The 26103-nt window shown below is 40.6% G+C and overlaps 1 protein-coding gene across 5 annotated transcripts in view; it reads right to left on the bottom strand.

The window, feature by feature from the left end:
- LOC134343935 (protein unc-13 homolog B-like) overlaps positions 1-26103 on the bottom strand; it is a 519229-nt gene that overhangs the window by 154329 nt on the left and 338797 nt on the right. For all 5 annotated transcript variants that reach the window (XM_063042888.1, XM_063042887.1, XM_063042890.1 and 2 more), the window contains 2 exons: positions 9544-9596; positions 7272-7350 (listed from right to left, as the gene is read on the bottom strand). In XM_063042888.1, the coding sequence (XP_062898958.1) occupies positions 7272-7350; positions 9544-9596 (132 nt within the window). The remainder of the gene's footprint in view (positions 1-7271; positions 7351-9543; positions 9597-26103) is intronic.

The following is a 26103-nucleotide window of genomic DNA, read 5'->3' as shown; positions in this document are numbered from 1 at the left end:
ATTGGAGGGTGGCTAATGTTGTCCCTCTCTTCAAGAAGGAAGGAAGAGAGAAAACTGGGAATTATAGACCGGTTAGCCTGACGTTGGTGGTGGGAAAGATGCTGAAGTCAATTATAAAAGATGAAATTACGACACATCTGGGTAGCAGTAACAGGATCGGTCCGAGTCAGCATAGATTTACGAAGGGGAAATCGTGCTTGACTGATCTTCTGGAATTTTTTGAGGATGTAACTACGAAAATGGACAAGAGAGAGCCAGTGGATGTAGTGTACCTGGACTTTCAGAAAGCCTTTGATAAAGTCCCACATAGGAGATCAGTGGGCAAAATTAGGGCACATGGGATTGGAGGCAGAGTACTGACATGGATTGAAAATTGGCTGGCTGACAGAAAACAAAGAGTAGTGATTAACGGGTCCCTTTCGGAATGGCAGGCGGTGACCAGTGGGGCACCGCAGGGTTCAGTGCTGGGACCGCCGCTGTTTACAATATATATTAATGATTTAGATGAGGGGATTAAAAGTAACATTAGCAAATTTGCCGATGACACAAAGCTGGGTGGCAGTGTGAAATGTGAGGGGGATGTTATGAAAATGCAGGGTGACTTGGACAGGCTGGGTGAGTGGGCAGATGCATGGCAGACTCAGTTTAATGTGGATAAATGTGAGGTTATCCACTTTGGTGGTAAGAACAGGAAGGCAGATTATTATCTAAATGGAGTCAAGTTATGAAAAGGGGAAGTACAACGATATCTAGGTGTTCTTGTACATCAGTCACTGAAAGCAAACATGCAAGTACAGCAGGCAGTGAAGAAAGCTAATGGCATGCTGGCCTTCATAACAAGGGGAATTGAGTATAAGAGCAAAGAGGTCCTTCTGCAGCTGTACAGGGCCCTGGTGAGACCACACCTGGAGTACTGTGTGCAGTTTTGGTCTCCAAATTTGAGGAAGGACATTCTTGCTATTGAGGGAGTGCAGCGTAGGTTCACAAAGTTAATTCCCGGGATGGCGGGACTGTCATATGTCGAAAGATTGGAGCGACTGGGCTTGTATACTCTGAAATTTAGAAGGCTGAGAGGGGATCTTATTGAAACATATAAGATTATTAAGGGATTGAACACGCTGGAGGCAGGAAGCATGTTCCCGCTGATGGGTGAGTCCAGAACCAGAGGCCACAGTTTAACAATAAAGGGTAGGCCATTTAGAACGGAATTGTGAAAAAACTTTTTCACCCAGAGAGTGGTGGATATATGGAATGCTCTGCCCCAGAAGGCTGTGGAGGCCAGGTCTCTGGATGCTTTCAAGAAAGAGATGGATAGAGCTCTTAAAGATAGCGGAATCAAAGGTTATGGGGATAAGGCAGGAACTGGATACTGATTGTGGATGATCAGCCATGATCACAGTGAATGGCGGTGCTGGCTCGAAGGGCCGAATGGCCTACTCCTGCACCTATTGTCTGTTTTCTAAATGATAGGACACTAAGGAATGTAGATGAACAGAGGGACCTGGGACTCAAGTCAATCATTCCCTTAATGTGGCAACACAGGTAGGTGGTGTAGTAGAAAGACAGATAACATGCTTGGCTTCATAGGTCAGGACATAAAATACAATAATTGGGATATCACATAGCAACTTTACAAAAGGCTGATTAGACTGCACTAGGAGTATGGTCCATTCTGATTGCCACACTATAGGAAGGATGTGGTTGAACAGGACAGTGTGCAAACTACCACAAATTTCATGACATGCGCCGGTGATATTAAACCTGATTCTGATTCTGAGAAGGGATTCAACAGTCTTAAAGAATTAAACAGCTTGAATTGGAGGATTTTAATTATGGGGGGAACAAAGGACGTTAAGGAGTTAACCTGATAGAAGATAATGAAATTGTAAGAGACTTAGAAAGATAGGATATATAGTTGGAATCTCTTTTCTCCCCCCATGGTAGGGCTACCAAAAACAAGAAGGCATGGGTTTAGGGTGAGAGAAAGAAGTTTTAAAGGAGACTTCAGTGGAAAGTGTTTGTGTTTTTTATTACACACATCAAAGTGGCTAATATATTGAACTCACAGTCAGAAGAGGTGGTGAAGTCAGGTACAATCACTGTTTCAGGGATGTATAGACAGGAACATAAATGGAGAAGAACTGATCATGGTAGGCCTGAAAGGCCTATTTCTATTTTGTACATCTCTATGACTCCAATACTTTGACTTGTTAATTCTTACATGTGCAACTCACATCCTCAAAATTTTACAAACTTTTAAATTACATAATTAATTTATCTCCAAGTTACATACATGTTTGGGCACAAAAGGCAAAGTCACACTCCATTAGTGAGGAGAACAATACATCACTTACTAACACTACAATTTATCATGGCATTACAATTTCCTCCCAAGTATCCTTTACAGCTTGTATGTAAGGTTCACATCTTTCAAATATATTAAAATATTTACTGTGCTAGAGTGGAAGCTGTTATGGAAATGCTGTAAATATGGCAAAACAACAAAATGACAGGTTGAGAGTCAACAAGCATAAAGATCCTTTGTTGACTTAATGGGGAGATTATAGCACCACTTACCATGGCCTGGACAAAAGGAATGTTTGCATACAAAAAAATTACAAAAATTATTGCAGAGTATAATTCTTCTGAAGTTAACAGCAATCATGTTGTGCTATTACCACATTATTACTTCAGTCTTTTCATGTCAAAGCTTACTGCTTTGATTTCAACGTGACCCACTCAGAGAGAAAGAAATGTATATGGATTGGGTGCTTGATTATTTTCACGCTTTCATTTTTTTCTTCTTCCTGAATGTTTCTTAAAGAATTAGACTCCTTGCTCAATGTTTTAAATGTTCACCACATATTGATAAAGGCAAAAAATTACATTTATCATTCTAAATTCAGTGCATAGAAAACCCTTTATATTCCATAACTATTGATATTGCAATCTCAACTAGCAAAAAAGCTACTTCAAATATTTTATTGGAATGCAGAATCAACAGAAGGGCAAAAGAATTATTGTATCTGTTTAGCAATTTCAGACCAATAGAATTTAAATATGCAATATTTCAGCATGTCATCTCAGCATAAGATTTCATAATGAACTGAATAACAAGCTGAAATATTGAGCATACAGTTGATCAAGAATAGCAGCACATTAATGTAATAGCAGACCAATTAAAAAGGACTTCACAAAGCTTAAATCATGAATATCAAACCAAACAATTTTAATTTGAATACATAAAAAAGATGCTGCAATTGACATTAGAATCAGAAAATGAGGTCAAGGAGTATTTGAATAATTGTCGGTAATACTAAACTAAGTTTACTGGCCGGTGATGACCAGAGTGGAATCCATTTCTGCCACCCAATTTCTGACATAAATAGATTTAGTTCAATGGTGTGTTATCAGGTTTGTTATATATACAAAGGATCAATGATAAACCAAGCTTTGCCAAGCACCTGCGCTCCATCCACGATGCCCATCTGGAACTTCTGCTTGCAAGCTATTTTAATTTCCTTCCCCATTCCTAAACCAACCGAAGTCTATCCTCAGCCTTATTCACTGCCAGGGTGAGGCCAAATACAAACTGCATGCGCCGGTGATGTTGTTGGTAGAAGCTGAGAGTTTGAGATCAGATTAATTTGTCATTTGTCACATGTACATCGAAACAGTGAACTGCGTCACTTGTGTCAACAACCAACCAAGTCCGAGGATGTCCTAATGAAGGGTCTGGGCCCGAACTAAGGAGATGATTGTCGATTTCAGACGGTCTCAGCCTGAGCACACACCCCTCAACATCAGCGGCTCCACAGTGGAGAGAGTGGAAAACATCAAGTTTCTTGGGGTGCAGATCTCGGACAATCTCACCTGGTCCAGGAACACCACTGGGATTGTGAAACGGGCCCAGCAGAGATTGCACTTTCTGAGGAAGCTTAAACAAGCATCACTCCCCACTAACATCTTAACTACATTCTACAGAGGTGTGGTTGAGAGTGTGCTGACCTTTTGCATCACAACCTGGTACTCCATCTGCAGTGCTGTCGACAAAAAAGCCTTGCAGAGGGTGGTTAGGGGAGCAGAGAAGGTTATTGGGGTCTCCCTACCTTCTGTCCAAGACCTCTTTCAGAGTCAATGCCTCCAGAAGACACGGTACATCATTAAAGACCCCTCACACCCTCTCCATGAACTGTTTGTTCTTCTTCCATCAGGCAAACATTACAGGAGCATCAAATCTAAAACCACAAGGCTACTAAGCAGCTTCCTCCCACAGGCAGTCAGACTGCTAAATAGCTGCTCCACCTGACTCTGCTTTGGACACTTCTAACTTGCACTGGACACTTATAACTTGATTTTAACTGAAATGTGGCTATTGTGTTTTACTATTTATTGTTATGTTTATTATTTAGTGTTGCGTTTGTTATGTTATGATTGCACTGCTCCTGGGAAACGCTGTTTCATTCTGCCCTGCAGAGTTGATGTACGGTTAGAATGACAATAAAGTTTTTTGAATCTTTAATCTTGCATCTTGAAAAGTCGATTTATTTCTGCAGATGCTGCCTGACCTGCTGAGTTCCTCTCGCATTTTGTGTGTCGCTATGAATTTCCAGTAATAGCAGAATTTCTCATACTCCCTTCACTGGCCATGCAAAAATAGCAATCACCAGTCTTGGCTGAATCAAGGCTGCATCCCTTCCACAGTAAGAGTATCCTTTCTCAGGCTATATCATTTCCTCAGCGATTGCTATTTAATAAAATTTTAAAAAATAGCTGCCTCCTATGACTGCCATCAAAATAGCTAATCTCATATGGATTCTTAAACAATTTTTCTCACTCCTGGAGCCTGTTCAAATCATATTGGCCCTTCTTTGCATCTTCCCCAGGGTTATCACTTCTATACCGCTTTGAGTGGGAACCTGAAGGTTTTACCTTAAATCCTTAATACAGTGGACTCCAGTTAATTAGGCCATCAGTTACTTAGGGCAGCTGCTTATTTGGGACGACTCTTATCAAACAAAAATGAATTGAGAAAATTGCCAGGATCCCCTTAGTTTATTTGGGACACTAACTAGAGCAGGAGACTGCTGCCAAACAGGTTCAAACTAGCATCAGTTGTGCGCACTTACGTGGGTATTGGATGCTACACCATGCTTACAGTGAACCCATTTTAAATAGCATCATTTGCGCGTGTTTGTGCTGAAAAAGCAGTCATTGTTGTCACTGATAGTTGATGAGAAGTAAGCAGCAAGACGATTCCAAACTGTTTTGCTCACTGTGGTTTCAAGCATTCAGGCTCAGAGATGCCAGAAGCGGCCAGGGCCGTAACTGAAACAATTTCACTACTTCAACAAGTTAGGACCTACGAAGAATTTGAAGATATTGGCAATCACGTTGAATGCTATAATGAAAATGATAATTTGGAGGATACAATCATCAATAACTCTGTGGAAAGGCAGTCCATTATCTGAAGTAGAATAACTTCAGATAATAGACTGCTTTTGCTCATTTCGTACACTGGATGTATTTCTCCATTGATAACTACTGGGAAGTAATACACTGTACTGTAGTGCAATTGATGGTGTTCTATTTTTAATGTATTTTATTTAAATAAATAATATTACTCAGTTTGTCTTTTTTATTCCTTTTTAACTATTTCCATGTAATTTCAGCTAATTGGGCCAAAATGTACAGGTCCCGATATACTGCCTGCCCTATATATTTGTACTCTTTGTTTCCTGTTGGTCAGCCAGTTCTCTATCCACATCAGTACTTTATCCCAATTCTATGTGGTTTAATTTCAAGCTAATGATTTACGTGAGGCCTTATTGAAAAGCTCCAGAAGTCCAAATAAACCACATCCATGAGTCCTTCTTCAAGTATTCTAAGGTAGGGACATGTTGGGCACAACTCTGTGGGCCAAAGGGCCTGTATTGTGCTGTAGGTTTTCCATGTTTCTATTCTGATAGCTACATTCTGAAAGAGTTCCAGCAGATTTGACAAGTGCTAGGGGACCTCAGCAAGATTTCCCTCATCTGCCGAATCTCATGTTTATCCTTTATAAAGTACTGAAGTAAATTGACTTTATTATTTACTCCTTCATATACATGAAGAGTAAAAATCTTTACATTATGTCTCCGTCTAAGTGTGCAATGTGCAATTTATAATTATTTATAATAAATAGTATGTACAACAGGATAGTCAATATAACATAGAAATAAAGCTGCGTCAGCATGAATTAAGCAGACTGATGGCCTGGTGGAAGAAGCTGTCCTGGAGCCTGTTGGTCCTGGCTTTTATGCTGTGGTACCATTTCCTGGATGGTAGCAGCTGGAACAGTTTCTGGTTGGGATGGCTTGGGTTCCCAATGATCCTTTGGGCCCTTTTTACACACCTGTCTTTGTAAATGTCCTGAATAGTGGGATGTTCACATCTACAGATGCGCTGGGCTGTCTGCACCATTCTCTACAGAATCCTGCGATTGAGGGAAGTACAGTTCCCGTACCAGGCAATGATGCAGCCAGTCAGAATGGTCTCAATTGTGCCCTTATAGAAAGTTCTTGGGATTTGGGGGCCCATATCAAACTTTTTCAACCTGAAATCAATCTATTAATTTTTATTACAATTTTTAATTTATTATTGAGTAAAACTTTTATTTATGGTAAAACATTTTCAAAGTCTGCTTTAAAGCAATAGTATAGAAATAATATGGGTTACACACCCTCAGGTACACCACATATATCATTATGAGGAACTGTGATAAAACATGTTTCCTACAAGCAGGCTTATATTAAACATTTTACTGATTTTTGTTAAATGGAAATTTATACAGAAGCATATGGTATATTTAGAAGGAACATAGGCCCATGGGTACTTAAACAATTGTCAAATGCAGCTGGTTGCGTAAGAGATAATGTATAGAAATACACAGCTTTAATTGCCTGAAGTGATTCGGATATGTAAAAGGTAAAGCTGTTAAATGCACACATTAAAATTGTTGAACAGAAACTCTTAATGTTACCACAAGATGCTCTAAAACATCATTTAAGCATATAGCTTTTTCGATTCAAGCAATCTCATGACAGTGGTGTGCACCTTAAGCTGTCCATACAAGGACTCTATTTTTTGAATGTCAAATTATTCAAATTATTCTAGATGCCCAGTTCACTCAGAATTAAAAACTGAGTGCAAAACAACATAAAAAGGAAAAATTACAGCAATAAAAACTAACAAGATGCAGATGATTGTATGGGAAAAGAAACAAAACTTACCAGGTCACTAACAAGTGGGATGGGCTTTTTCTTCCGAAGGTCAGGCATACTGTCAATACCATATAGACCACCACCAGACCTGGGGGAAGAAAGACGAACAGTATCCTGACTTTTAACTATTGCTCTTGAAAATCAATCATACCTTCTAATTAATCAATTTTAAATATCAGACTAACTTCATGTTACTAAGCTAGTAATAATGAGATCTGAAATAATTTCAAATTGTAACACAGCAGTTTGAAAACTAGAGAGGCAGCTTAAGACACAGCAGTGAAACAGAAAATTCAAACCAACATGTCTATGCAGCTGATTATGCTCCACCCAGCCTTCAGACATGTTCATATCACTGTCAATTACCCTTCTGTTCCTCTCCCACCTTTATACTTACAAAGCTGCTAAGTATTCAAATTAATGTTACCAAAGCAGTCAATCCGTTTGGTAATGACTTCCTTATTCTCGTGCTGAATTTGCACCACTAAATAAATAAATCAGGAAGTAAAAATGTGGTATTAATCAAAGTAATAACCACAATGCTATCGTCTTATCAATAGCAATTCAACTGCTTCACTAACAGCCTTTAGGAAAGAAAAGCAGTTGTCCTCAACATCTCTGACCTAATGAGGCTCCAGTCTTATATTTGTCGTTCATTCTTTGGTGTCAGCAAAATCTCTCAATTAGATCCAAGCAAGCAGGGAAGACCCAACAATGCAAAAAGCACTGGCATTCTGAGAATGAGATTAAGTCTTACAAGTAAAATAAAAATCCTTTCTGAACAATTCAATCATTGGCTTTTCTTTCAGAGGCATTTATCAGAATGCAACCTTCACACAGACACCGCTGAGCGAGAAGCCTGAAGTCCCATTCCATCAAGTTTAAGAACAGCTACTTCCCTTCACCCGTTTGGTTCTGATTGTGTTCTTTTTTGTAAAAGTTGTATATAATTTAAGTTTAGTTTATGTTTTTCCTAAGAATGCTGCTTATCTGATGCTACGTGCCTTTGCATATGACAAATAAACTCAACTTTGACTTTGGTGGTTAAATGATAAAAACAGAATGAAATATCATGCAACAAAGTATAGCACATGAATACTTCCTGATGATAGTTATTAATGTTTTCAAGTTCTCCTTATTCTGAGGTAACTCGAGCATAAGCAGTATATGAAAATTATAAAAGTATTGATGCTGGTAATCTAAAACAAAAACAGAAAATGCTGGAAACATTCAGCACATCAGGCACATCAGTTGAAAGATTGATTACAGCATTTTCTGTTTTTATTTCTTGCAGCAAGCACAACTATTTTGCTTTAGAGTGCTGCTGCCATTAAGGATATTTTGCTACCCAGGAAAACTCTACCATTCTGATGAAGTTTGTCTGTCATGTCCCATTTCAGCAAGAACATCATGATGATGTCGATCTATGCAGATGGAGCTATTGCTGTTCCAATTATCACCTGATAGCATGAAAATTCCTTGCTGTTTTGATTGATATATTATCTACATCTTGCAGGAGGTTGTTCAGTTTTACTTCCTAGCTGTTGTACAACATTGAATGTACAAAACAATGTTCATTTTGTAGCTTAAGGTCTTATGTGACACACAAATTAGCAACATTTGCCCCAAACCTCCCCCTTTTCAAATGTATCTTTGCTAAAAGGTAGATATATCATTTGTCAGTCCAAAACAATATATCTCCATTCCTCTACTGTCCAATGGGCCACAAAAATCCACCTATAATTGGAGAGGTACAGGGAAAAATACATTTACCTATCAGTTGGAGAAACAAGTTCTCATCACATACTGTATCTGATAAACACATTGAAGACAATCAGTAACATCAAGTGATAGCTTCTATGAAACAGGACTTTCAATTTTGAATGTTTAAAATGATTGCATAAGACATTCACAAGATTTGGCCATTTAGGTCATATCACAGATTTGTAAAAGGTCATTACTAATTTAGAAACTTTGCTTTGTAATATGCGTTAGATAAATCGTAAGTATAATTAAATTAATTTTATGTGCGTCTTGAAATTTAATTTGAAAGCACAAGCAACTAAGAATGATGCAACTGAATAGCTTTAAACTATTATTTGGATTGATTATGCTTCCTTCCTATATTATTTATGCAGGAAATAGAGAGATACAAAATACACGTGGACTAAGATGTTAACTGTCCTGTGCTATCACCAATGGGATCATCAGTTGATCTGCCACCTGTCTTCAGGAGTTTCCTTCCTATATTATTTATGTAGGAAATAAAGTAAGTACTTGCCCTCCTTTAAACCAAGATGATTTGGATGGATCACCATCACCTCCAAGCTGAGCCTGTAATTTTTAGAAGAGGAATAAACATTAAATAATTAGTTCAATAAACCAATCAATTTATGATGCTCACTATACGAGGGGTGATTGATAAGTTCATGGCCTAAAGTAGAAGGAGTCAATATTAGTCAATTTTAGAGCATATGGATCCCATATTTGTAGAAGTGATCCACAGGAGGGGTAATTGATAAGTTCGTGGCCTAAGGTAGAAGGAGATGAGTAAAACAGCTCTCGTTACATGCACGTGCAGGTCAACTCTTTGAGTGAAAATGCAGAAAGTTTGAAGTTAATAACTCATCTCCTTCTAACTCAGGCCGCGAACTTATCAATCTCCCCTGCTGTAGACCACTTCTGGAGGTCCAAGACGCTGACTTCTGCAAAGAGCACGACCGCTCCACGACCGCTGGAGTAAGTGTGTAAATGTAGGAAAAATAAACGTGCTAGGTTTTCTAAAATTGACTCCTTTGACCTCAGGCCACGAACTTATCAATCACCCCTTGTACATTGCTGCTTCCAAAGGTATTAAAGCAGTGGTCCCCAACCTCCGGGCTGCGGACCGATACGTTGCCGCGAAGAATGCAGTGGCACAGCGGTAGCTGGGATGCACCCAGCACATCTTTAAGAAAAAAGCCAAAATAAACAAATAAACAAACAAGCCTGGAGGTTGGGGACCACTGCATTAAAGCACAAATATGTGAAAACAAAGTAACTATAAAAAAATCATAAAAGACAAAAGAGGATGGTAGACACCATGCTAGGGCCTGCTTGCGAGAAGTTTAGTGAGGAGGATATACAAACTTTCCTTCATAAACTGGAAGTCACCGTCACTTCAGAGCAGAGATGCAATTTAAATACATCTCAATAAAACAAACTTATCATACTGCAATAATGTTCTAAATCTACCGGACTTTGTGAAAGAAATTTGTACATTCATTATGAACTCAGCAAAGAATAAAAGTCTGGACGTGTACAGTTAATGGTGATTTCTAACGGTTCCGCAGAACTAACAGTTTGTAAGAATTGCTGGACTATGTTTATATTGCAGCTTAACCTATGACACCAGACCCAAGTAAGCTTTCTCTGCCCCTTCTCGTCTTATTTTCCCGATATCCATACTGAAAGGTAGAGATTTCACTGTGGGTCCAGCTTTTATTTACATGTGGCTCTCCATGTTCACTTACTAAGCTGTAGAGCATTAAAACCCCCTTCAACAACAGGGAACAATTTTATCAATTTGACTAAGCACTGAATGGGTAAAATTAAGTAACAACAATTTGGCACTTATCTGTTGCCAGGCATTTAAGTCTGGTAACCCAGGTCTGTACAAGGAAACTAGGTGTGACTTGCAGAGGTCTACTTCAAGAGCAAAAAACAATTCCAAGCGAGGCTGGAGGCAACAACTCTGCAGGTCAACTCTGGCAGAGTCTGCAGGTCTTTACTTACTGGAAAGCAAATAGCATGAATGGCAGCGATGCTTCACTACCAGATGAGCTCAATGCCTTTTATGCTTGCTTTGAAAGGAAGAATATACAGTGGCATGCAAAGGTTTGGGCACCCCTGGTCAAAATTTCTGTTACTGTGAATAGTTAAGTGAGTAGAAGATGAACTGATCTCCAAAAGCCATAAAGTTAAAGATGAAACATTCTTTTCAACATTTTAAACAAGATTAGTATATTATTTTTGTTTTGTACAATTTTAGAGTGAAAAAAAGGAAAGGAGCACCATGCAAAAGTTTGGGCACCCCAAGCAATTTGAGCTCTCAGATAACTTTTACCAAGGTCTCAGACCTTAATTAGCTTGTTAGGGCTAGGCTTGGTCACAGTCATCGTTAGGAAAGGCCCGGTGATGCAAATTTCAAAGCTTTATAAATACCCTGACTCCTCAAACCTTGTCCCAACAATCAGCAGCCATGGGCTCCTCTAAGCAGCTGCTTAGCACTCTGAAAATTAAAATAAATGATGCCCACAAAGCAGGAGAAGGCTATAAGAAGATATCAAAGCATTTTCAGGTAGCCGTTTCCTCAGTTCATCATGTAATTAAGAAATGGCAGTTAACAGGAACGGTGGAGGTCAAGTTGAGGTCTGGAAGACCAAGAAAACTTTCCGAGAGAACTGCTCGTAGGATTGCTAGAAAGGCAAATCAAAACCTCCGTTTGACTGCAAAAGACCTTCAGGAAGATTTAGCAGACTCTAGAGTGGTGGTGCACTGTTCTACTGTGCAGCGACACCTGCACAAATATGACCTTCACTGAAAAGCCATCAGAAGAAAACCTATCCTGCGACCTCACCACAAAATTCAGCATCAGAAGTTTGCAAAGGAACATCTAAACAAGCCTGATGCACTTTGGAAACAAGTCCTGTGGACTGATGAAGTTAAAATAGAACTTTTTGGCCATAGCAAGCAAAGGTATGTTTGGAGGAAAAAGAGTGCAGAATTTCATGAAAAGAACATCTCTCCAACTGTTAAGCACAGGGTGAATTGATCAGGCTTTGGGCTTGTGTTGCAGCCAGTGGCACGGGGAACATTTCACTGGTAGAGGGAAGAATGAATTCAATTAAATACCAGCAAATTCTGGAAACAAACATCACACTGTCTGTAAAAAAGCCGAAGATGAAAAGAGGATGGCTTCTACAACAGGATAATGATCTTAAACACATCTCAAAATCCACAATGGACTACCTCAAGAGGTGCAAGCTGAAGGTTTTGCCATAGCCCTCACAATCTCCCCACCTAAACATCATGGAAAATCCGTGGATAGACCTCAAAAGAGCAGCACATGCAAGACGGCCCAAGAATCTCACAGAACTAGAAGGCTTTTGTAAGGAAGAATGGGCGAAAATTCCCTAAACAAGAATTGAAAGACTCTTAGCTGTGGACTCTCACCTCACTATAGGAAGGATGTGGAAGCAATGGAAAGGGTACAGAGGAGATTTACCAGGATGCTGCCTGGTTTAGAAAGTATGCATTATGATCAGAGATTAAGGGAGCTAGGGCTTTACTCTTTGGAGAGAAGGAGGATGAGAGGAGACATGATAGAGGTGTACAAGATAATAAGAGGAATAGATAGAGTGGACAGCCAGCGTCTCTTCCCCAGGGCACCACTGCTCAATACAAGAGGACATGGCTTTAAGGTAAGGGGTGGGAAGTTCAAGGGGGATATTAGAGGAAGGTTTTTTACTCAGAGAGTGGTTGGTGCGTGGAATGCACTGCCTGAGTCAGTGGTGGAGGCAGATACACTAGTGAAGTTTAAGAGACTACTAGACAGGTATATGGAGGAATTTAAGGTGGGGGCTTATTTGAGAGGCAGGGTTTGAGGGTTGGCACAACATTGTGGGCCGAAGGACCTGTACTGTGCTGTACTTTTCTATATTCTATGTTCTATCTAGCTGGCTCCAGAAAGTGCTTACAAGCAAAGATACTTGCCAAAGGGGGTGTTACTAAGTACTGACCATGCAGGGTGCCCAAACTTTTGTTTTGGGCCCATTTCCTTTTTTATTTTGAAACTGTTAGAGACGGAAATAAAAAAGTAATCTTGCTTAAAATATTTTTAAATGTGTCATCTTTAACTCTATGCCTTTTGCAAATCAGGTCATCTTTTACTTGCTTAGCTATTCACAGTAACAGAAATTTTGACCGGGATGCCCAAACTTTTGCATAACACAGTAACTACATCTGTGAAAATCCCTGCTGTACCCAGTGACCCCGTGATCTCAGTCTCAGAGGCTGATGTCAGGCTGTCTTTCAGGAGGGAGACCCTCACAAGATGGCAGGCACCAATGGAATACCTGGCAAGGCTCTAAAAACTTGTGCCAACCAACTGGCTGGAGTATTCAACCTCTCACTGTTATGGTTGGAAATTCCCACCTGCTTCAAAAATGCAACAATTATACCAGTGCCTAAGAAGTGTAGTGTGAGCAGCCTTAATGACTATCATCCAGCAGCGCTCACAACTACGGTGATGAAACATTTCAAGATGTTGGTCATGGCTCGAATCATCTCCTGCCTCAGCAAGGATCTGGACCCACTGCAATTTGCCTATCGCCACAATAGGTCTATAGCGGACACAATCTCAATGTCTCTTTACATAGCTCTAAATCACCTGGATAATACAACCACTTATGTCAGGATGCTATTCATTAACCATAGCTTCCTGATTAACACTATCTTTCCCATAGTCCTGATCGATAAGCTTCAGAACCGAGGCCTCTATACCTCCCTCTGCCATTAGATCCTCAACTTCCTAACCGGAAGACCACAATCTGTGCGAATTCCTAATAATATCTCCTCCTCGCTGACGATTAACACTGGTGCATCTCAGGGGTCTGTGCTTAGCCCACTGCTCTACTTTCTCTATACCTATGACTGTGTGGCAAGGTATAGCTCAAATGGCATTTATAAATTTGCTGATGATACAACCATTGTTGGCAGAATCTCACTTGGAGATGAAGCATACAGGAGCATGATACACCAACTAGTTGAGTGGTGTCACAGCAACAAACTTGCACTCAAAGTCAGTAAGACAAAAGAGCTGATTGTGGACTTTGGGAAAGGTAAATCGACGGAACACAAGCCAATCCCCATTGAGAGATTAGGAGTGGAGAGAGTGAGCAATTTCAAGTTCCTGAGTATCAAGATCTCTGAGGATCTAACCTGGCCCCAACATATTGATGCAGCTATAAAGAAGGCAAGACAGTGGCTATATTTTATTCAGAGTTTGAAGGGATTTGGTTTGGCAGCAAAAACACTTGAAAACTTCTATAAATGTACCATGAAGGGCAATCTGATAGGCTGTATCACTATCTTGTTATGAGGGGGAAGGGACTACTGCACAGGGCCAAAAGAAGCTACAGAAAGTTGTAAAATTACTCAGCTCCATCTTGGTTCCTAGCCTCTGCAGTATCCAAGACATCTTCAAGGAGTGGTGCCTCAGAAAGGCACACACTCAGCGATTTAGGAACAGCTTCTTTCCCTCTGCATCCAATTCCTAAATGGACATTGACCCCATGAACACTACCTCACTTTTTTTTTATATTTACACTCTATGTTTTGCACTTTTTATCTAATATGTTATATATATATGTATGTATGTGTGTATATATACATATATGTGTGTGTGTGTGTGTGTATACATATATATATGTATATACATGTATATATATGTATGTATATGTATGTATATATGGATTTTGAAATGTCCATTCAATTTTATGATGTTTAAAGGATTTTCTCACTTACATAAGTGTTTCATGAACAAAACCTTCACTCAGCACTAAGCTGGTACTTCAATAATTCTGAATTACACAAATTGAAAAAAAAACACACTTTTGCACATGTTAATGAAGTGATGTTAACTAGTAATATGGTGAGAGAACACATGGAATTGCAGTCATATCAGGATCATTATTATCTATATCTGGATACCTAGGTGAAGAAACTTTAAAATGAGAAGTGATTTAAATTGTCACTCTGCTGAACACCACTCTAAAAAACAAAAGTAAAAATAACATTTTAATTCCACAAGTTCATATAATTAAATGCAAGTAACACTCTGCCTTTGTTGAATTTTATTCTTTCTTTTCCTCACAAGTAACAGCAAATTGTTTCCAGGGTCCCTGTAACCAACATTGAATTCAGCCAGTCTGAAACAAAATCTGCAATTTAAAATAAAATCAATGTCCTTCTTTACAGCCACATCAGCCAGAGTGTGGTTGGAATTAGGAGCAAAATACCTGAGAAGCTGAGGGAGGGAAGGCACCCTCACAGCATTTAAAAAGCATCAGAATAGGGTTGAGAGGAAAAAATAAAGAAGCCATGACCAAAGGTTGGAGCAGTCTCAATGGGCCAAATGGCCTAATTCTGCTCCTATGCTATGGGGACCGTCCCTACATACCTCCCTATTTACTTTTCCTGGTTCTAAAGTCTTCATGTTTGTCTATAAAGAGGAGACACGTTCATCAAAGACTTGGCGTATTTCCAGTGGCTCCACACAAAGGTATTCCTTTCAGTATTTGAGGGGACCTATTTTCTCTCTAGTTACACTTTTTTTTCTTAATATATTCATCTTTTTGGATTTTATTTAATCTTCTCTACCAAAATTATCTTTTGTAAACCAACTTTTTGCCCTCATGATCTCCTGCTTGTGTACACTTCTGCATACTTTACACTCCTCCACAGATTGACTTGATCCCTACTAGCTGTACCTGACCCATGCCTTCCTCTTTTCCCGGGCCCGAGCCTCAATATCGTCATTCAGGATGCCCTACTCTTAGCAACCTTACCCCTTGACCATTCGACAAGAAAGGTCATGGAGAAAGATGGAAACATGAATCTCAAAACTACAATTCAGGGACACACAGTAAATGGCAAACAATCACATCAGAAACTAGCCACCACCTCTGGCAACACCAGCCCCACCCCAATCAGTCACCATCTGCTCTATCTGTGGAAGAGTTGTATTTACCATACTGGCCTCATAAGGCACCTCAGAACCCACAAAACTGAAATAAAAGCAAGTCAACCTTGACCCTAAAGGACCAACTAAAATGAAGATCTGGGACATATCATCCACAAAGGGAACTAGCCCCATCTCTGTTGATTCATAGATCATCAGTACCAGGATGCCCTGACTTGAGTACATGAGAGGGATTAGAAAATCCGTAGGATATTTTAAGTACTGGAAAAAATTTAATTGTAATTTCACAGCACTGGTAAAACTAGTGTTTGTGAAAGAGGAGCCCAATCTCTTGGGAAAACAGTGGAGTGGTGACATGACAAGCATTGATAAATGTCTCAGCCTTGGAGCTGCTGGATGTAGACAGATGCTTCATTTGCACGGTGGTAATAAGAAATCACTACACTGCAGTTCAGAAACATATTACTCCACCGAAAGGTCACGGGGAGACTCTGATTACACACCCTGGGTAGTAAGGGCTAGTTGAGTGATGGTGAAAAATGGATAAACCATTCTCCTTGACTGCCACATTCTGACTGCACTGGGGAATACCAACAAACTGAGAGGAAGGGACACTGAGTCTTGCAGTATATTCGGTGATGACTGGAAATGGACTAGGATACTGTCAGATGCAGCCAGAGACTTTTTTTTAATGAAACAATGCAGCCAATGCCTTCAGGTTTAAATTCGCTAACTAATCAAAATCTAAGGATTCCTGGAAAAGTTACAGATCAATATTCCAGAGCCCGACGTAGTTAAGATACATTGCCTTGCAGTCATGGATATAGATGCAGATTGGTCTGCCTGAACTGTAGCAACAAATATGAACAAAGTAAAAGCTAGATAGGGAAACCCCTTTCAAAAGTGATGAGAACGATATGCCAGCTGCTAAGGATAAAATAGAAGCTTCATGTACTTTATCATCCTTAAGCCTTTGGGCAAGGTGGATCAGAAGAACTGGATATTAAAGCCTGTCACAGTAAAGAGCATAGAGCAGACTGGCAAAAGATGGGCTCATGTTCCTCCTATAAATGTTATGCAAGGAAGAACAAGCCCTGACAAGACTGAGAGTGGATGAACAGACCTGTAGGACCACGTGGCTCCCAGGTGGATCTCCTACCCTTAGTGAAGATAAAGCGCCAATAACAGATAGGATATGGAGGCATTTGTCACATTTTATTTTTATTTAGAGATACAACATGGTACCAGGCCCTTCCAGTTCAATGAGCCCCTGCCACTCAATTACATCTACGTGGACAATTATCCTTCTAACTCTTTCTGCATCTTTGGAATGCGAGAAGAAACCAGAGCACCTGGAGGAAAATCATGCTGTCACAGGAAGAACCATGCTGTTACAGACAGTAGTAGAATGGAATCCGAGTCACTGGGGCTGTAATAGTTTTACACTAACCGCAGTGTTACCGTGCTACACGTATTGTGAGACTAATTGAAAGCATTAAGGAATGGTAACAGGAGATAATAGAAGGGGTGAGGAAACAAAATTGCTAGGAATTGTCAAAATATATTGATATATACAAGATATATACAAGATATTGATAGAAATGTCTCCTGGTTGGTTCTGGGTTGACTTAAGATAACAACGGTTATATTGCCTTATTGATTATAATGGTGAATTATATGAGTCTGCCTAGCTGTGGAAAGGGAGAAATGTCTGGAAACCTTGAGATTTACAAAGCTTCATCTCTGATCAATCTACTTCTGCCAACAGGAAAACAAACAGCAGTTGACTTGATATTATACTGTACTTCAGTCAAGCTCCATGGCATATTTATAGGTGCAGCAACCACTATTCCTCCACTGCAAGGTCAACTAGGGTATTCCCAAACCAGAAACCACAGACAAACTGAGGGGTTCACTCCCTGTTCAAGTCCACCTCTGCAGATTAGGTGACCCTGACCCACAGTAGTTGAGGTACAACCTTTGTAAAGCTATCAGCAATGCAAAGAAATAATGCCAGTCCAAAATCAAGTCCAGGACCAGCCATCAGTTGCGGGAGGGCTTACGTGCTGCAACTGGTTATTAAATGAAATCTACCAGCATTGCTGACAACAGTACATCTCTTCCTGACAAGCTTAATGCATTCTATGCAGATTTTAATTAGAAGAGAAATACTATATCATCACCACCACACTGACACTCTGCACAGCTTGTAACCACAACCAACACTGCAGACATCAGAACACACACTGACACTCTGCACAGCTTGTAACCACAACCAACACTGCAGACATCAGAACACTCTTCCAGAGAGTGAACCCATGTATAAGGACCATGACCCACTAAATCACCACTGGTGCAACCAATTGGTTTTAGAAGTCACATAATTAGTTAAATGGAAATCACCATGTGCAGTCAAGGTGTTTCAACTGATTGTGGCAAAAATACACCTGTAGCTGGAAGGTCCAATTGCTGGTGAGTCAGTATCCTGGCAAAAACTACACCATGAAGACAAAAGAACACTCCAAGAAACTCCACAAAAAGATTATTGAAAAGCACAAGTCAGAAGATGGATATAAGAACATTTCCAAATCACTGAATATCTCTTGGAGGACAGTTAAGTCAATCATCTAGAAATGGAAAGAATATGGCACAGCTGTAATTCTGCCTGGAACAGTCCGTCCCCAAAAATTGAGTGAGTGCTCAAGAAGGGGACTAGCAAAGGAGACCACCAAGAGACATATAACAACTCTGGAAGAATTTCAAGCTTCAGTGGCTGAGATGGGAGAGACTGCGCATACAATGACTGTTGCCCGGCTGCTTCACCAGTCGCAGCTTTATGTGAGAATGGCAAAGAGAAAGCCACTGTTAAAAAAACTCACATGAAATCTCGGCTTGAGTTTGCCAGAAGGCATGTGGGAGGCTCTGAAGTCAACTGGAAGAAGGATCTATGGTCTGATGAAACCAAAATTGAGCCTTTTGGCCATCAGACTAAACGCTATGTTTGGCATAAGCCAAATGTTGTATGTCATCCAAAACACACCATCCTTACCGTGAAGCATGGTGGTGGCTGCATCATGCTGTGGGGATGCTTCACTGTACCAGGCCCTGGAAGTCCTCTGAAGGTAGAGGGCAAAATGAATGCAATAAAATACAGGGAAATCCTGGAGGAAAACCTGATGCACTCGCAAGAGAACTGTGACTTGGGAGAAGATTTGTTTTCCAGCAAGACAATAACTTCAAGCATAAATCCAAAGCTACACAGGAATGGCTTAAAAACAACAAAGTTAATATCCTGGACTGGCAAAGTCAGAATCCAGACCTCAATCCAATTGAGAATTTGTGGCTGGATTTGAAAAGGGCTCTTCACTCATGATCCCCATGCAATCTGACAGACCGTGAACAGTTTTGTAAAGAAGAACGGGGGAAAAGGTTGCAGTGTCCACATGTGCAAAGCTGAGAGACCCATACACACAGATTCAAGGCTGTAATTGTCATCAAAGGTACTTCTGCTAAATACTGACTTGAAGGGGCTGAGTAATTATGCAATCAATCATTTTGTGTTTTGTATTTGTAATTAATTTAGATCACTGAGATCTGTTTTGTCTTTGACAGTAAAGAATCTTTTTCTGTTGATCAGTGTCAAAAAAGTCAAATTAAATCCACTGTAATTGAATGCTGTAAAACAATAAAACATGAAAATGTTCAAGGGGGTAAATACCTTCTATAGCCACCGTATTAATTTACAACAAGAAATACTGGAACTTATGCTCACCTGCAACTAGGGTGTGTGGAAAACATGATGATGTTCTTGATGATAAAACTGCAAGACCAATTAAAATGTGCACATCTGGAAAGTACAAACTGGAAATCACTGGGGATGTACTATTACGCCAGATGAGCTCTTAAGGGTGCATGTTGATGTGCATGTCCAGATGGCTCAGTATATAACCCTCTGCAGCCACCTGTCATCCTGCACATTGGAAGCACCATACCAGGCTTTCATGCAACCAGAAAGAACGCACACCACCGTAGATCTCTAGAAATTTGTAAGAGTCTTGGGTGGCATACCAAATCTCCTCAAACTCCCTATGAAGTAGAGCTGCTGTCATGTCTTTTTCATAATTGTATTGACATGCTGGGTCCAGGACAGATCCTCCAAGATGTTGATACCGAGAAACATATTTGCTCAACCTTCCCACAGCTGATCGCTCAATAAGCACAGGTACACGTTCCCCTCACTACCCTTTCATGAAGTCTACAATCAATTCCTTGGCCTTGCTGAAGTTGATTCTTAGGTTGTTGTGACACCACTCAACCAGTCAACCCATGTCACTCCTGTACGCCTCCTTGCTGTCATCTGAATTTCTACCAATGACAGTGATGCCATCTCCAAACTTGCAGATGGTGTTTTGGTTGTGCTTGACCACACTGCCATGTGTAGAGAGATTAGGGTTGTGGGCTAAGCACATGCCCATGAGGCACACCTCTGTTGACTGTCAGTGAGGAGGATATGCATCATTGACCTGTACTGACTATGGTATCTCGATGAGATAGTTGAGGATCCAGTTGCAAAGGGAGGCACGTAGGGGCAGGTTTTGAATCTCGGTGATTAATACCGAGGGGACAATGGTAAACAGCAGCTTGACATATATATCTTGCTGTTGTCCAGGTTCTTCAAAGCACAGTGGAGAGTCGGTGTGATTCCATCTGCTGTAGACCTGTTGCAGCAGCAGGCGAATTGCAGTGAGTTCAGACCCTTGGTCAGGCAGGAGTTAATTCCAACCATGATCAACATCTTGAAGCACTTCATTATTGTACATGTGAGTACCACTAGTCAAATGTCGTTGAGGCAGCTCACCCTGCTCTTCTTGGGCATCAGTATATTGATGTTCTTTTGAAGCAGTGAGAGGTTGAAGATAACCTTAAATTCTCCAGTCAGCTGGTCAGAACTGGTCTTCAGTACCTGGGCAAGTACACGATCAAGGCCTGATGCCTTGCAGGTTTAACTGTCTTGAAGGATGTTTTGACATATCAGCCTCTGAGATAGAGGTCACAGGGTAACCGGATGCTTGGGGATTTACGCAGGTGTAGTGTTATTTCAAAGCGCGCAGGAAAGGTGTTTAACTTATTGGGGAGCGAACCATCACTGCCATTTATATTGTGATATTTCACCTGATCAGAAGTAATAGCATGCAAGCCTTGCCACAGTTGTCATGTGTCTAATTTCACACGGAACTGAATTTTTCACTTTCATAAAGGCTGTCCGTATGTTGTGCCTGGACTTCTTGTAGGATTCTGGATTTCCGGTCTCGGATTCACAGATCAAGCCCTCAGCAGACCACAAATCTCATTTATCCTTCCTCCACCCTCTCAGTTCTGATGTGGGGTCTCAACTGAAAGTGTCAACCATCCTTTTGCCTCTGAGGCCACTTGACCCACCGAGTTCTTTCAGAAATTTGTTTTTTTTTTGTCCCAGATTCCACCATCAGCAATCTCCTAAGTCTGCACTGGTGAGAAATTTATCAAATGGAGCTTGGGCACCCCTTGTCTGTCAGAGGAATCAGGGCACAGACCAGAATAGGGAAACCCACACTGGAAACAGTTACATAGAAACACAGAAAAAACTGTGCAGGAGTAGGCTATTCAGCCCTTCGAGCCTGCACCGCCATTCAGTATGATCATGGCTGATCATCCAACTCAGAACCCTGTACCTGCCTTCTCTCCATACCCCCGATCCCTTTAGCCACAAGGACCATATCTAACTCCCTCTTAAATATAGCCAATGAACTGGCCTCAACTGTTTCCTGTGGCAGAGAATTCCACAGATTCACCACTCTCTCTGTGAAGAAGTTTTTCCTCATCTCGGTCCTAAAAGGCTTCCCCTTTATCCTTAAACTGTGACCCCTCGTTCTGGACTTCCCCAACATCAGGAACAATCTTCCTGCATCTAGCCTGTCCAATCCCTTTAGAATTTTATACATTTCAATAAGATCCCCCCTCAATCTTCTAAATTCCAGCGAGTATAAGCCTAGTCGATCCAGTCTTTCATCATATGAAAGTCCTGCCATCCCAGGAATCAATCTGGTGAACCTTCTTTGTACTCCCTCTATGGCAAGAATGTCTTTCCTCTGATTAGGGGACCAAAACTGCACACAATACTCCAGGTGTGGTCTCACCAAGGCCTTGTACAAATGCAGTAGTACCTCCCTGCTCCTGTATGCGAATCCTCTTGCTATGAATGCCAGCATACCATTCGCCTTTTTCACCACCTGCTGTACCTGCATGCCCACTTTCAATGACTGGTGTACAATGACACCCAAGTCTCGTTGCACCTCCCCTTTTCCTGATCGGCCACCATTCAGATGATAATCTATTTTCCTGTTCTTGCCACCAAAGTGGATAACCTCACATTTATCCACATTAAATTGCATCTGCTGTGAATCTGCCCACTCACCTAACCTATCCAAGTCACCCTGCATCCTCTTAGCATCCTCCTCACAGCTAACATTGCTGCCCAGCTTCGTGTCATCCGCAAACTTGAAGATGCTGCATTTAATTCCCTGATCTAAGTCATTAATATATATTGTAAACAACTGGGGTCCCAGCACTGAGCCTTGCGGTACCCCACTAGTCACTGCCTGCCATTCTGAAAAGTTAAACTGCAAATTGAAGACATTTACCGATAGAATGTGAAATGAATGAAATGAAAACATTAAGTTAATAGTAGATGGAAACAAACTAAACCTTGAACCAATGACAATGGGGAAGTAAAAAAGGACATCAACACCAGTCACAACAACAAATAATGTAAGGACATCTGCTAGAAATCTTCATTATGAAATTAAGACCATAAAACCATAAGGTATAGGAGCAGAAATAAGCCATTTGGCCCATCAGGTCTGCTCTGCCATTTCATCATGGCTGATCCAGTTTTCCTCTCAGCCCCCATCTCCTGCCTTCTCCTCATATCTCTTCATGTCCTGCCTAATGAAGAATCTATCCACTTCTGCCTTAAATATACATGAAGACTTGGCCTGTGACAAAGAATTCCACAGATTCACTACTCTATGGCTAAAAAAATTCCTCATCATCTCCATTCTAAAAGGATACCCCTCTATTCTGAGGCTATGTCATATGATCTTAGACATGCTCAGCATAGGAAACATACTTTCTTTCATTTATAAGAAATGTCACAACTACACGTCAACTTGAGAGACATTAATGACAGCTCTTCCATCGTGAGCACAAACAAATCTTTGAAAATCTGAATTCCTCAGTTTTGTGGATAGCTTTTATCCCACAGCATCTTAAAAGAAAATTACCTGCCAAGTTCCCATTTCTAATTAGCGCACTCTGAGTCTCCTTTAATAACTTCAGTTACCAACTTCCAAAGCAGAAATAAATTCTCTAACAGACATGAAGAAATGCCAGCGAAGCTGCATTTTATCTGTCAGACTGATACAGATTCCAGCCATGTGTCTGATGAGCAGCCAACTTTCTCACATCATATATTAAAAACAAACATTTTAATTTTGTCAACCATCTGTTCTTAAGTAACATGAAAATCTCAATTTTCTGAATTTCATTCATTTTAGGTCTTCAAGGAAGCTGGAGTTCATATAATAGAATTGGCACACAACTTATGAAAACTGAAATATTAATAAAACATCATGAACAAATATTTTTAAAGTTTGTTATGAAATTACAATCTGAACTCAACGTTATTTCAATTTATACTAAACTATTAAATCACAAATGGCTGAAATTTATTTTTTTTACTAAATACTTATTCAAATCAATATTCTGATTTGCAACATTTACATGAGTAGGCTTAGCAAAAGTAACCCAAAATGCAACTACTGGATGTGGTAAATTTAAAAAAAGCCCTTTGAGCATTCTTCACAAATTACTTTAATGACCTTTTTGTTATGATGCAATATATAAATCTGCACAAAGCTATTTTTATATTCTTCAATCAATTTTAAGAGTACTACGTGCTTGTGTTTAATGACAGCTTCAACAAATATGGATGGTGCTGGACTATTGCATGTGGTTGCAATCCTGAAGGAAATGTAATGCTGCATCACTGAAATTAGATATTATAAACTGGTGAGAGACCTTGACAAGGATGGTTGGACCCAATTGCTGGAATCAAGACACAGAGTCAAGCTGAAACAAGAACGGAGCATAAACAAAACACTAGATAATATCTCTACTTAGGCTTATGATTGAGCACTGAACATCAGTTCAGGTGCTCCTGAAATAGTCAATTGTTGGTACTGAAAACACGATTGCCAATTAGCAGGACTGTCCTGAACCCTTAAAGGGGCCACGCCAGCTATCCATACTCCGGAGAGTAGTTCATCTAAATTCCAGAAGCTGGCGCAGTTGGGAGCGTCTCGTAACAGGACACCCACCTCTATGGCCAACGCCTGACAGCCCTGACTGCTCGGAAAGGCTGTGATGGTAGTCAGAGATGAGAGCCGAATCCAAGATGTCTGTATCAGGCACTTAGCACCTTTTCCTGGGCTCGAATCTTTGCAGTCCAGAAGGTATTGCTGAACACCCTGAATGTAACGTGGGACCAAAAGTCTTCTCACCATGAAAACCAGTTCCCCCTTGATAAACCTGGGTGGCGATGAGGCTGGTGGTGGTGGGGCTAAGGTGCTGGTGCAGACAGGTTTCAATTTAGAGATGTGGAAGGTGGGATTGATTCGTAGTGTCTTGGAGAAATGCAAGGTATACGCCACCTGGTTTACTTTCTCAGAACTTGGAAGGGACCAATGAACTTGGGCACCAACTTTCTAGATTCTACCTGGAGAGGAAAATCATGAGTGGACAGGCAGACCTGCTGCCCAGGCTATTAAGTGAGCCCCTGCCTTATCCGTTGGTTCGCCTTGGTCTCTGCCTTTAGGGTAGAGGCCAGCAAAATCTCTCTTGCCCTAATCCATTATTGCTTGCAGCACTGGATGAGACCACTGGTCGCAGGGACCCCACTGTCAGCTTCCTGTTCCAAAAAAGAGACAGAGCTTACCCAAACTGGCACTCAAACGGTGACATCCCGTGCACCGAATGCTGTAAGGTGTGGGTGACCTCTGCCCACATCAACTGGTCGCAGCACTCACCTGGTCTTTCTGAGGCCAGGCATCTTACAGTGCATTCTAAATTTTGGTTGGTCCACTCCATCTGGCCATTGGATTGCGGGTGAAACCCAGAGGAAAGGTTTGCTGTTACCCCTATCAGCTTACAGAATGCCCTCCGGAAATGTGACATGAGTTGTGGACCACAATCCAAGACAAGGTCCACCGGGAAACCATGGATTCTGAATACCTGGTCCAAGGCAATTTTGGCTGTCTTTGCTGTGGATGGTAACTTGTCCAAGGCAATTAATCTGTAGGCCTTTGAAAATCAATCGATGGTTAGAAGAGTTTCTACCCACACTGATACATAATGATCAGACAGCTTTTATACAACAACACCAAACACAAGACAATATACGAAGGACACTTCACATTATGTTTCATATATAAAAAAATGAAATTGAAGCAATAGTGATAAGCATGGACGCTGAAAAGGCATTTGATTTGGTTAACTGGAATTTTCTTTACAGAGTTTTACATAGATTTGGTCTACATGACATAATTATTAAAACTATACAGGCACTATACGACAATCCTACTGCCAGGATTAAAATCAATGGATATTTATCTAATAGAAAGGGGCACGAGACAGGGTTGTGCGTGGTCACCGCTACTCTTCGCATTATATCTGGAACCATTAGCTCAATACATCAGACAAAATGAAGCTATCAGGGGAATTACTATTAAAGGGACAGAGCATAAATTGGCCTGTTAAGCGGATGACATTTTGATCTATCTAGGGCAACCAACATACTCTTTACCTAAATTGATGCAATCCTTTAACAATATGGCAGGATACAAGATCAACATAGATAAAACCTTTCATATAACTATAGCCCACCAAGAGAAATTGAAAGTAGATATCCTTGGGCATGGCAAACAGAGTCCGTCAAATATTTGGGCATCATTATGCCAAAAGATTTGGCAAAAATTATCAGAAGCAATTATCAGCCTATAT

This window comes from Mobula hypostoma, chromosome 3, assembly GCF_963921235.1.
Source record: "Mobula hypostoma chromosome 3, sMobHyp1.1, whole genome shotgun sequence".
In the NCBI taxonomy this organism is placed as follows: Eukaryota; Metazoa; Chordata; class Chondrichthyes; order Myliobatiformes; family Myliobatidae; genus Mobula; species Mobula hypostoma.
The sequence above is the reverse complement of the archived record's forward strand: the minus strand, read 5'-3'. Positions and strand labels throughout refer to the sequence as shown.